At 44.5% G+C, this 12913-nt stretch overlaps 1 protein-coding gene and 1 pseudogene across 1 annotated transcript in view; one reads left to right on the top strand and one right to left on the bottom strand.

Moving 5' to 3' along the window:
• Positions 1–2840, top strand: part of LOC126260498 (uncharacterized) — a 112631-nt gene extending 109791 nt beyond the window's left edge. The window contains exon 3 of the mRNA XM_049957827.1: positions 2680–2840. Within this exon, the coding sequence (XP_049813784.1) occupies positions 2680–2840 (161 nt within the window). The remainder of the gene's footprint in view (positions 1–2679) is intronic.
• Positions 2841–3623: 783 nt separating this feature from the next.
• LOC126261049 (5S ribosomal RNA) lies at positions 3624–3741 on the bottom strand (annotated as a pseudogene).
• Between the last annotated feature and the right edge of the window lie 9172 nt (positions 3742–12913).

Below are 12913 nucleotides of genomic sequence, written 5' to 3'. Positions count from 1 at the left end.
TAGATCCCTTATCATTTAGCTACAAAATAGCAGGTCAGCAACCGGAAGCAGTTAATTCCATAAATTATCTGGGTGTACGCATTAGGAGTGATTTAAAATGGAATGATCACATAAAGTTGATCGTCTGTAAAACAGATGCCAGACTGAGATTCATTGGAAGGAAATGCAATCCGAAAACAAAGGAAGTAGGTTACAGTACGCTTGTTCGCCCACTACTTGAATACTGCTCAGCAGTGTGGTATCCGTACCAGATAGGGTTGATAGAAGAGATAGAGAAGATCCAACGGAGAGCAGCGAGCTTCGTTACAGGATCATTTAGTAATCATGAAAGCGTTACGGAGATGATAGATAAACTCCAGTGGAAGACTCTGCAGGAGAGACGCTCAGTAGCTCGGTACGGGCTTTTGTTAAAGTTTCGAGAACATACCTTCACCGAAGAGTCCAGCAGTATATTGCTCCCTCATACGTATATCTCGCGAAGAGACCATGAGCATAAAATCAGAGAGATTAGAGCCCACACAGAAGCATACCGACAATCCTTCTTTCCACGAACAATACGAGACTGGAATGGAAGGGAGAACCGATAGAGGTACTCAGGGTACCCTCCGCCACAGACCGTCAGGTGGCTTGCGGAGTATGGATGTAGATGTAGATGTAGAACACTCCGAAAGTCACCTTAGAGTATGTGGCACTGAGTACTTTATGTACCACTGCCGTTTGCTCCGCTCTTTTTTATCTACATTCGAATAGGTCGCGGTTAGAACGATTTTTGGTAAGTCTATGTTTGAGATCGAAGGTCACTAATTTTTGATAGAAAACCTGTGAGCCGGCCTGAGTGGCCGAGCGGTTCTAGGCGCTTCAGTCTGGAACCGCGCGACTGCTACGGTCGCAGGTTCGAATCCTGCCTCGGGCATGGATGTGTGTGATGTTCTTAGGTTAGTTAGGTTTACATAGTTCAAAGTTCTAGGGGACTGATGACCTCAGATGTTAAGCCCAATTGTGCTCAGAGCCATTTGAATCAATTCAGCCTCGTTAGCTAACGTGCAGAGGCACTCAGACAAGCAACACGTAGCGATTCTAGGCGCTCAGTCCGGAGACGCGCGGCTGCTACGGTCGCAGGTTCGAATCCTGTCTCGGGCATGTATGTGTGTGATGTCCTTAGGTTAGTTAGGTTTAAGTAGTTCTAAGTTCTAGGGGACTGATGACCACAGATGTTAAGTCCCATAGTGCTCAGAGCCATTTGAACCAAGCAACACGATATGTTCCCGCAGAGTGCACAAATGCATTGAGGTTGATGGTGACGTATTCGAATTCTTAGTGCGAACTGTACAACAGCAGTAAATGGATGTGTACGAGAGTGTTTAGCGGTGAAAGAGTGAAAAATACGTATTTTTCAATTGATATGCTGTGAAACGCATGTTCTATTGTTTACGTATAAACTTGACAATTGGATGAATAATACAGAAAATAAAGAACAAAGCACATTAAATGTGTAGCCATTCATAATAGGGCATATGTCTATGTGAAGTTATTGCTTCAAATGATCGTTCCTGTAATGTCACTGAGTACAGAAAAAATTATTCTTGGGACATCCTGTACATAACAACATCATCTGCGGAAAGTCTGATGGAGATTCCCATGTTACCTACGAGATCACTTACGTACACAGTCATTCAGCTATCCTTACCTATAGGTTCCATGCAACCCACAACACCTTCAAAACCACTGGCGAGAGTTTCGTATTCTCTCGTTCGCTGTGTGCAAATTGTTGCTCCTACAGAAAAAATGAACAGGAACGTTTTGTTGGAAATTTAATGTATTTGAATTTGATACTGGGATACGTTTCCGCCAGAGGCCGTACTTTTGGAATTATTCAACAAGCACGTTAAAAGTGACCTTCGAATGATTTGTTCTTTAATAGCACGAGAACTGTTGCCTCATGCGAAAACGTATCCCATTATCAAATTTAAATATTTAAATTTCCCACAAAAAGATCCTGTTCATTTTCTCTGTAGGAGCAAAAAAAAAAATGGTTCAAATGGCTCTGAGCACTATGGGACTTAACATCTGTGGTCATCAGTTCCCTAGACTTAGAACTACTTAAACCTAACTAACCTAAGGACATCACACACATCCATGCCTGAGGCAGGATTCGAACCTGCGACCGTAGCAGTCGCGCGGTTCCGGACTGAGCCCCTAGAACGGCTAGACCACCGCGGCAAGCTGTAGGAGCAAAAGTTTTTACATACAGAAAGAGAGAATACGAAACTCTCGCCAGTGGTTTTGAAGGTGTTGAGGGTTGCATGAAACCTATAGGTAGGGGCAGCTGACTGACTCTGTACGTAATTTAGCTACATGAAATTTCCCGTAAAAACGACTCACTCATTTTTCTGTAGGACTGATAGTTTGCGTGTAGCGAGCGAGAGAACATGAAAATTTTGGGCGTGGTTTTTGAATGCGTTGCATGTAGCATAAAACTGGTACGTAGGGGCAGTTGAATCGCACTGTATGTTTAGAAAAGTAATGGTCTTATAAGACTCTCTCGTGTTCCTCAAGGAGCTACGTTTACGTATGAGGATATCGCTCTATTGCGAATGACGTGTTCTTATTACCGCGTGTCGCCAAAGCGGGAGAAATAGGACGCCGCAGTGCACGTTTTGTGACACTGCGCTGGGCCAGCTCAGAGCCGGGCACAGTGGTTTTGGCACCGCGGCACCGTCCCCTGCCGTGTGATCGCCTTCCGCCTGGCAGGAGATGCGTCCGCGCCCGCAGCTATATTAGCAGCCACTGGCGCGATGCTGCTCCCTGACATTTATGGCGGCGCGATTAATTCCCTGTGAGCGGCGCTGGCGGCGCGCATGCGCACTGGGGCGCGGCGTGTCGCTGCTCCTGAGCGCCACGCTACCTGCCTCTCCCGCGCTGCGCCGGGGCAGCTGCTGCGTCCGCCGCGCCGCCAAATTACATTCCGAACAGCTATCGCTCCACCTAACGAGGTGTGTCTGCACTCTAGTTTCAAAGACGGCGGCAGTCTGTGGAGCTGTGTTGTGAAGCTTCTGAAATAAAAAAATAAAAAAGAACGGGCTCTGCGTGAGTCCGCTTTCTTTCCTACCACTGAGAAAAGCGTGGAAGCCGATATTATGACGAAACTGCTTTTTGATCCTTCGAGTCTCTCTAATTATGTGAGCTGAAACGACGACGCGATCCCTCCTGTAAAAGTAAACGTAAGTCAGTCTTTTGTAATTCTCGGATTTCTGTCGCGCTGTGAATAATTTTTGTTTCCTAATTACTGCTTTGTCAGTCGAGTGTTCTTCGGCGGTCTGTAGAGACCGAGAAAGAAGGAGTGCATGAATTTGTGGGCATGTGAGAAAAATGCGTATTACATCAGCTGATCAGAAGTATCAGTAGACCTACAAACTCTCCTCCCGCACAGGCCCTGAACGCCCAAAGGTACCGACTGGCCGCCATGTCATCCTCAGGCTACAGGCGTCACTGGATGCGAATATGGTGGGGCATGTGGTCAGCACACCGCTCTCCGGGCCATATGCATTTTCCGAGACCGGAGCCGCTACTTCTCAATCCAGTAGCTCCTCAGTTTGCCTCACAAGGTCTCAGTGCACCCTGCTTGCCAACAGCGCTCGGCAGACCGGATGGTCACCCATCCAAGTGCTAGCCCAGCCCGACAGCGCTTAACTTCGGTGATCTGACGGGAACCGGTATTACCATTGCGGCAAGGCCGTTGGCGCAGCAGACCTACAAGTGGATATTAATATGGAGTGTGTCCATCCGTCACCTTTATGATCGCTTGAACTCGAGGTCACATTCAGCGCAATGATGTGAACGTCAGTAAAGGACTGTCAGCCCACTGTTTCTCAAGAGCCGAAACCAGAGAAGGTAGTGATGTTGGACGCTGAGGTTTGGAGCAAAGTCGACGACCGAAGTTGTTCCAGTGGGTTCAGGTCAGGACTCTGGACACGCTAGTCCACTTCAGGAACGTTACTTTTGACAAACAATTGCCTCACATATGATGCTTTATGACAGGGTGCACTGTCACGTTGATAAAAAGTCATCGTTTCGCACTGTTCCTTTAGTAAAGTGTGTCCATAGCCATCTGCTTTTATCGTCCTCTTCGATGCAGTAAGGAAACGACAACCTTCCTAGGAGAAACACCCGAATATCATAAAATCACCAGCTGGCAGGTAATGTTTTCCAGGCATTCACAAAACACAAAACACTCCCATCAGAATAATGCAGGATACAGCATGATCGCCGGCCGTTGTGGCCGTGCGGTTCTAGGCGCTTCAGTCCGGAACCGCGCTGCTGCTACTGTCGCAGGTTGGAATCCTGCCTCGGGCATGGATGTATGTGATGTCCTTAGGTTAGTTAGGTTTAAGTAGTTCTAAATCTAGAACTACCACTTCTGAAAGAAAGGATATAGCGGAGTCATGGCTTAGCCACAGCCTAGGGTACGTTTCCAGAATGAGATCCTTTCTTTCAGGAATGGTAGTTCTGCAAGGTTCGCAGGAGAGCTTCTGTAAAGTTTGGAAGATAGGAGACGAGGTACTGGCAGAAGTAAAGCTGTGAGTACGGGGCGTGAGTGGTGCTTGGGTAGCTCAGACGGAAGAGCACTTGCCCGAGAAAGGCAAAGGTCCCGAGTTCGATTCTCTGTCAGGCACACAGTTTTAATCTGCCAGGAAGTTTCATATTATCCCATTGTATTTTGCTTCCTATGCAGAGTCATTCTGTTAGCTTTACTGCTGAAAGCACATTGGAAATCACGTTTGATTACTTCATCTGATTTCATGAGACTTTTTTACAGCCACCCTCCGCAGTGACCGATGATCCTAATCCGTCAGTACTTGAGGCGCGCCTGGTATTGGGCAGTTTGAGAAGAATTAAAATGTCTCTGATGGATTTGTTGCTTAGGTAACATCCAATGACTCCGCCTTCGCAGTCACTGAGCTCACCTGACGGAGCCATAAAGCTGTTACTGTTCCTCTACTGGCATATCTTACATTAGCAGGTCCGCCTCTCTTCGCGGCTAGTGTCAGTTCCGCATAACTGCGTATATGCTCCCTGCTACTACTTGATAAACGTGTTTCAAGAAGATACATCCGATCTTATAATGTTTTAGTATATAGCTTAAATCTATGGAAACTCTTTGATTACATTGTTAGAGAGTAATATAAATAGCTTTAAGTGTACGCACACCGTCTTTCGTGTGACATTTATGCATTGCACACATTCTATAAACTGCACTAAACAAAGAACATATAATTACGTTGCCAGTACTGGTCAATTTGGGATATTTTGCGTTAGGCTTATATTGTCTGTCCTCTCCCTTTCTCTCTCTCTCTCTCTCTCTCTCTCTCTCTCTCTCTCTCTGTGTGTGTGTGTGTGTGTGTGTGTGTGTGTGTATGTTCTGTAATAAAACTTCAAGCAAACAACGATACATGCATCCTGGTTGTGACGACGGAGTGGTTCTCATGTAGGATGAATCTTTACGTACGGCAGGGTGCCATGAAAATGTTTCAGCCACTTTCATACGATTGTGCGTTCTACACTCAAGGAAAAAGCGTCGCAACACCAAGAAGGAGTTGTGTGACTTAAACGAGACTTGGTAGCGGTGTTCCTACACCTGAAAGACAATGTCTATTCAGATTTCGTGCAAATTAAGTTTTCTTTAAATATATACTGTTTTCAGAATAAGCGTTAGTTATCTTTGAGGTTGGATGTGGTAAGTTGATGTTAGCCAAGAATGTCTTTAAGGCGACAAAACACCATTTTCAACACCTCGCTGAGTCGTATAATAGGGCTGCGAGATGCTGCATCTTCCTTCCTCGATACTACAGAAAGACCGTCAGGAATGTAATAACTTTATATTATTTCTGACATATTATTTCTGGTCTCGAAAATGTACGTTCCCAAGAAGACTGAACTCCTGACGGCCACGTGGCACTACTAAGAGGGAAGACCATTGAGTTCAGTGTATGGCCCTGGCGAATCGTTCTGCATCAGCAGCAATAATCTGCACAGTAGTACATACCACAGCGACATAACTAACTGTTACAAACTGGGACAGCTCCGAAACAGAAGCCCTGTATTGTGCATTTCTCTCACGCAAACCACCCCCGTTTGCGACTTAAATGGTATCAAGCGAGAGTTCACTTGAGGTCTGTTGTGTTTTCTCATGCATTCCGGTTCTCGCTCAGTGCCAATTGTGACAGTGTTTTGGTTAGAAGTACACCAGTTGAGGACCTGCAACGAATCTGTGTGCGTGCTAGACACACTGGACCTACACCTGGAGTCATAGTCTGGGGTGCGATTTCGCATGACAGTAGGAGTACTCTCGTAGCTATACCACCCTCCTTGATTACAAAGGTGTACGTCAGTCTGGCGACTCGAGTACTGCCATTCTTCAATAGCATTCCATGGGGTGTTTTCCAACAGGATAAAGCCGGCCCACATACCCCTGTTGCTCTACATCGTGCTGACATGTTCCTTGGCCTGCTCGATCACCACATCTGTCTCCAATCGATTACATCTCAGAGATTATAGGACGACAACTCCAGCGTCATCCACAAACAGCATTAACCTTCCCTGCACTGACTGATCAGGTGCAACAGACGTGGAAGTCCATCCCACAAACTGACATCCGGCACCTGTACAACACAATGTACGCACCTTTACGTGCTTGTGTTCAGCGTTCTGGCGGTTACATCTGTTACTATTGTAGCAGCATTTCACATTTGCCTGACTTATCTCGCTCTTACATTAACCTTTTTATGCTAATCATTTAAATATGTTATGTATTCCCAGTTCTAAGCAAAGAAGGGAAGGCAGAAAGGTGGAAGGAGTATATAGAGGGTTTATACAAGGGCGATGTACTTGAGGACAATATTATGGAAATGGAAGAGGATGTAGATGAAGATGAAATGGGAGATAAGATACTGCGTGAAGAGTTTGACAGAGCACTGAAAGACCTGAGTCGAAACGAGGCCCCGGGAGTAGACAACATTCCATTGGAACTACTGATGGCCTTGGGAGAGCCAGTCGTGACAAAACTCTACCATCTGGTGAGCAAGATGTATAAGACAGGCGAAATACCCACAGACTTCAAGAAGAATATAGTAATTCCAATCCCAAAGAAGGCAGGTGTTGACAGATGTGAACATTACCGAACTATCAGTTTAATAAGTCACAGCTGCAAAATACTAACGCGAATTCTTTACAGACGAATGGAAAAACTGGTAGAAGCGGACTTCGGCGAAGATCAGTTTGGATTCCGTAGAAATGTTGGAACATGTGAGGCAATACTAACCTTACGACTTATTTTAGAAGAAAGATTAAGGAAAGGCAAACCTACGTTTCTAGCATTTATAGACTTAGAGAAAGCTTTTGACAACGTTAACAGGAATACTCTCTTTCAAATTCTGAAGTTGGCAGGGGTAAAATACAAGGAGCGAAAGGCTATATACAATTTGTACAGAAACCAGATGGCAGTTATAAGAGTCGAGGGGCATGAAAGGGATGCAGTGGTTGGGAAAGGAGTGAGACAGGGTTGTAGCCTCTCCCCGATGTTATTCAATCTGTATATTGAGCAAGCAGTAAAGGAAACAAAAGAAAAATTCGGAGTAGGTATTAAAATTCATGGAGAAGAAGTAAAAACTTTGAGGTTCGCCGATGACATTGTAATTCTGTCAGAGACAGCAAAGGACTTGGAAGAGCAGTTGAACGGAATGGACAGTGTCTTGAAAGGAGGATATAAGATGAACATCAACAAAAGCAAAACGAGGATAGTGGAATGTAGTCAAATTAAATCGGGTGATGCTGAGGGGATTAGATTAGGAAATGAGACACTTAAAGTAGTAAAGGAGTTTTGCTATTTAGGGAGTAAAATAACTGATGATGGTCGAAGTAGAGAGGATATAAAATGTAGACTGGCAATGGCAAGGAAATCGTTTCTGAAGAAGAGAAATTTGTTAACATCGAGTATAGATTTAAGTGTCAGGAAGTCGTTTCTGAAAGTATTTGTATGGAAAGTATTTGTATGGAAGTGAAACATGGACGATAACCAGTTTGGACAAGAAGAGAATAGAAGCTTTCGAAATGTGGTGCTACAGAAGAATGCTGAAGATAAGGTGGGTAGATCACGTAACTAATGAGGAGGTATTGAATAGGATTGGGGAGAACAGAAGTTTGTGGCACAACTTGACTAGAAGAAGGGATCGGTTGGTAGGACATGTTTTGAGGGATCAAGGGATCACAAATTTGGCATTGGAGGGCAGCGTGGAGGGTAAAAATCGTAGAGGGGGACGAAGAGATGAATACACTAAACAGATTCAGAAGGATGTAGGTTGCAGTAGGTACTGGGAGATGAAGAAGCTTGCACAGGATAGAGTAGCATGGAGAGCTGCATCAAACCAGTCTCAGGACTGAAGACCACAACAACAACAACAACAGACATATACTGCTGGTTGAATTCAGACCGCCCTTTCCCGACGAGTCTCAATTCAGTTTGAATTACAATCAACTTTAACAACGGTGATAGGTTCACACAGCTTCGTTTGTAACAAACAAATGGCATGACGGTCTGTGTCAGTCATGGCAGATAACTGCTCCTCGTCATTGTGGCACTCCTAGTGGCTTCCTCTGGACTACGGAATTTGCAGAACATTTCATAGTACCCCTCCATCAGCACAAACTTAGAGCTGTATTAAAACAAGTTCATGTACGGCTACACCTTCTAAGAAATGATTAAAGACTCTTATTCGTGGCTGTATAACTTCTGTCCCGATGTAAACATTCACAAATACTGAATAGGTCTGGGACGTCTGGGTGAGCAGACTACACAGCTGAACTTCGAACTCGAATAGAAGCTATCTGGAATGCTAATCCTAATGGATGTAATCAGAGACATTTTCATTTATGGGTATAGTATTTATTTCCTGTCACGAAAATTTAATGGCTTCGTTCTACAGTGATGGCAAAATTTGGTTAGTATTATCTATTTCTGATGGTCATTTTAATGTAATTATAATTCGAATAAACTATAGGTACTGATGATGATGTTTGGTTTGTGGGGCGCTCAACTGCGCGGTCATCAGCGCCCGTACTAATTCCCAACCTTTGGTCAGTCCAAACTCGCCACTTTCATGAATGATGATGAAATGATGAGGGCAACACAACACCCAGTCATCTCGAGGCAGGTGAAATTCCCTGAGCACGCCGAGAATCGAACCCGGGATAGAGTAGCATGGAGAGCTGCATCAAACCAGTCTCAGGACTGAAGACCACAACAACATTCCCGAAATTTCATTGCTGTACAGTAATTATTCTTTGGTGTTGCGATTTTTCTCAGTCAGTGTATATGCTTGAAGACGACTGCTTGAAGTGAGTTTTAACTGACTCGTCGATACTGAGAGAATTCCTTGGAGCCAGTCGTAAGTTGCCGGTTCAAGTGGTTGCAGGTAGGGGTCTTCTGGTGCAGTTCGCTGGCTCCCTCCCTCTCTCTCTCGTTCATTACACAATGTGCGTCCAGTCGTGATGGCGATAAAACTGCAAAAATGGAAGCGTTCTGCTTCTCCGCCTCAACAGGTCCGAGTGAATCAGTATTACCTGTGCGGCGTGATTCTCGTCGTGAGTACTGCACTGCACCTACTGCGATGGATCATTCGACACACCCCATTGTTCACCGAGGTCGCCTGATCTCACTGTACGTGATATTTGTATGAAGGTTTGTGAAACACTTCATCTATGCGACTCCCCTTGCAATTACTTTGGGTGCATTGCGACACAGTAGAACAAAAGCAATGAATCCAATTTTTCCTGACATGCTCGCAAAAGTTTTAGTTCGACTATTATCAGTATGTTTGTCGTGTGTCAGGAGAGGACACACTGAACATCCATGAAAGGTAAATGAAAATTTGTATCCTGAGCGGAAATTTAATAAGTAACTTAGGATTATGTGTGAACCCATGCAAAATATATAGCCCTGGAAAATTAAATATTTATTCTGAAGATACAAGGTGGTGACAAAGAGTTTGAAAAGCTTGTAAAAGTGTAGTTGGACGGTAGTTTGTGCTGAGAAATACTTCTTAGGAAGAAAAATTCGATTCTTCGCGCCGGTCACAAGTTAATTAGCATTTACTTTAGCCAGTGAGGCCATTACACGCGCAAATTCAAGAGCTCGGCAGATAGAATGTTATTAATACAGTTGTTGTCAGAGCGTCGAAGATAGGGCGTGAGACGGTTCAGTCTTTGGCTCGGATTCGATCCTTACTACCGTCTCCCGTCCAATTTTTGTATCGGTCTCTTATTAGATTTTAGGTAACTAAACGAAGAAAACGTGTGGCAATACCGTCTCTTAACAGACCGTTTTAACTGGTGCGTGCAACTGCCTCAATGGATAACTGCAATGCTAATTAACTCGGAAACGGCGCAACGTATCGAATTTTTTCTTGGCAATTATTTCTCATCACAATGTACCCCGCAACACTCTTCCAAGCTTTTCAGACAGTCTGTGACCACCACGCACAAACTTTTGATTTCTGTACGTAAGTAGATAGCAACCCCGAGATCACTTATGTAGACAATGACTTGTGATGTCGGCTGAATCTTTTTGAAACAGTCAGCACGTCATGTGTGGTGCATCTAGTTTTTAACTGTCAATTTCTTCCTAAGGCACGCAGGATTACTGCTTCAGAGGGTTCAATTAGCATAGTTCATATGCCTTACTAAAGGCTGACTGTGGTTTTATCTTGTTGGAAATGTCTGCATTGTTGCTTCGCTACAGTTATATCTCACAAGTGAATTTCTAGTTTAGATGTTGGTACTGAAACCAATTGGTATATGTAATTTATTATAAATTTCAGTGCTTATTTCGCTTAAAACACAAATTTAATAGTTTCTGTCCTGAAACCAATCACACATTGCGGTTAATCATTGTGTCCTTGAAGCGTCTTAAGATTAATGTGATATCACAAGTCATTACATGCAAAATGTCCTACCTGACAGAGAAAGAGAAGACGTTTTTGGATGTCAGTGCAACTTCGTACTTGTACACACTATCGGCGGGTGTTGACATAAATGACTAGAATTGCAATTCCATGTGACAGCTAGAACGACCGCCACAGTGCATTAGTTTTGTTTGTGTTTAGTCTTGGACAGAATATATAAGGAGCGTTAAAAGCGTCAGATGTTGAGTGATCATTGTGAACGACACAGATATGCCATGTGCTCGTGTGAGACAGCGTTATCAGCACGTGACAGTTTGAAAGGGTACTCATTGTCGGGCTCCATTTGGTCATCTAGTCGAATCGTGCAATAGCCAGATTTTCGGGGCATTCGTATGTGACAGCGTTCATATGTTGGACTGTGTAGGAACTTGAGGCAGGCATACGTGCAGTCAAGGGTGCACTCGACCTCATTTGACCACCACAAGGGAGGGTAGCCGTATTGTGCACCAAGCACATCGTAATCCCTTCATACATTTACTTGCCATCCGAGAACAAGTAATGGACTCCCAGCTACATTCTGTATCGTACCGCGCGAACTGTTGGAGGCTAACAGGAGGTAGGCTAAGGAGTTGCTGTCCCAAGCGTAGGGAGCCCGTAACACCACACGCAAACGGCTTTGTTTGAAGTTATGCTTTGACTCGAGAACATGGACTCCTGACGAATGGCGTTTCATTATGTTCAGCTATAAATCAGTGTTCAGCATTACCACTAATTAAAGCAACGATCTGGCGAGACGTTCCATTCTTTCTATGTTTTAGGGAGGCACAGCGGTGTTACTTCTGTTGTCATGGTATGAGGAGCGATTGGGTATGACGTCAGATCAGGGCTGATAGTGATTGAGGGAAAGCTTGACGGGGCAGAAGTGTGTCACGGACATCCTGTGTCTTCCTCTCATGCAACAGCATCGTGGTGCCATACTTCAGTAGGATAATGCTTGTCCACAGGACACTTATCTCTGTGAACCCTCTGCGTGTTCTTGAGATACTCCCACGACCAGAAAGGTCCCCAGATCTGTCCCCCACAATACACGTGTGTGACCAGTTCGAAGGTCAACTTCGTTCCCCTGTCAGTATCCACGATATAAAGGACCAATTACGGCTGGCTGCTGCTGGCGAGCTGGCCTCAGGAGAGGATGAAACTGATTAATCACCCGCTCCCAAGCGAATCAGTGCATGCATCTAGGCCAAAGGCGTTACAGCTTCATATAATAAGGCTCTTACTCCGAAGTACTTTATAAATTTTGTAATGGTTGAAATAACGACATACCCTTTCATACCGTGAAGTTTCGTTTCCTCCTCCCATAGCAGGTGGTTCACTTTTAGGCGTACTAGCTGACTTTTGAATCGTCACACTAAAGTAAATTTCATTCTTCATTTAATTTCTGCAAGAAAAAGAAAGCCTCTTTAGTGTAATTGTTAATAGCAAAACTATAGCTGGTTAATTTTTTTATATTGCAGCTCACTAACCTTCTTTCGATTTCTATTTCTTTACTGAAAAGCTAATATTCCCTGTGTAGCTGCTTAAATATCACAAACAGTTCAAACGCTTAGCGTAGACGTCCGAGCTGTGGAAGCTCTAGCATGATCTTTGCTTCCTCCTAAGGGCAACACAATGCGTCTTTCAGCGCTTTATGCTCGCGCTTTCAGTGTCGCTTAAACGTTGCCAGTGTTTTCGTTTCCCGCGTACTCTTCCTCAAATATGAAAATATTTCCCCAAGTCATACGGATATACACTCCTGGAAATGGAAAAAAGAACACATTGACACCGGTGTGTCAGACCCACCATACTTGCTCCGGACACTGCAAGAGGGCTGTACAAGCAATGATCACACGCACGGCACAACGGACACACCAGGAACCGCGGTGTTGGCCGTCGAATGGCGCTAGCTGCGCAGCATT

This window comes from Schistocerca nitens, chromosome 5 (assembly GCF_023898315.1).
Source record: "Schistocerca nitens isolate TAMUIC-IGC-003100 chromosome 5, iqSchNite1.1, whole genome shotgun sequence".
In the NCBI taxonomy this organism is placed as follows: domain Eukaryota; kingdom Metazoa; phylum Arthropoda; class Insecta; order Orthoptera; family Acrididae; genus Schistocerca; species Schistocerca nitens.
Note: the sequence above shows the minus strand (reverse complement) of the source record. Positions and strands in the feature narration are given on the sequence as shown.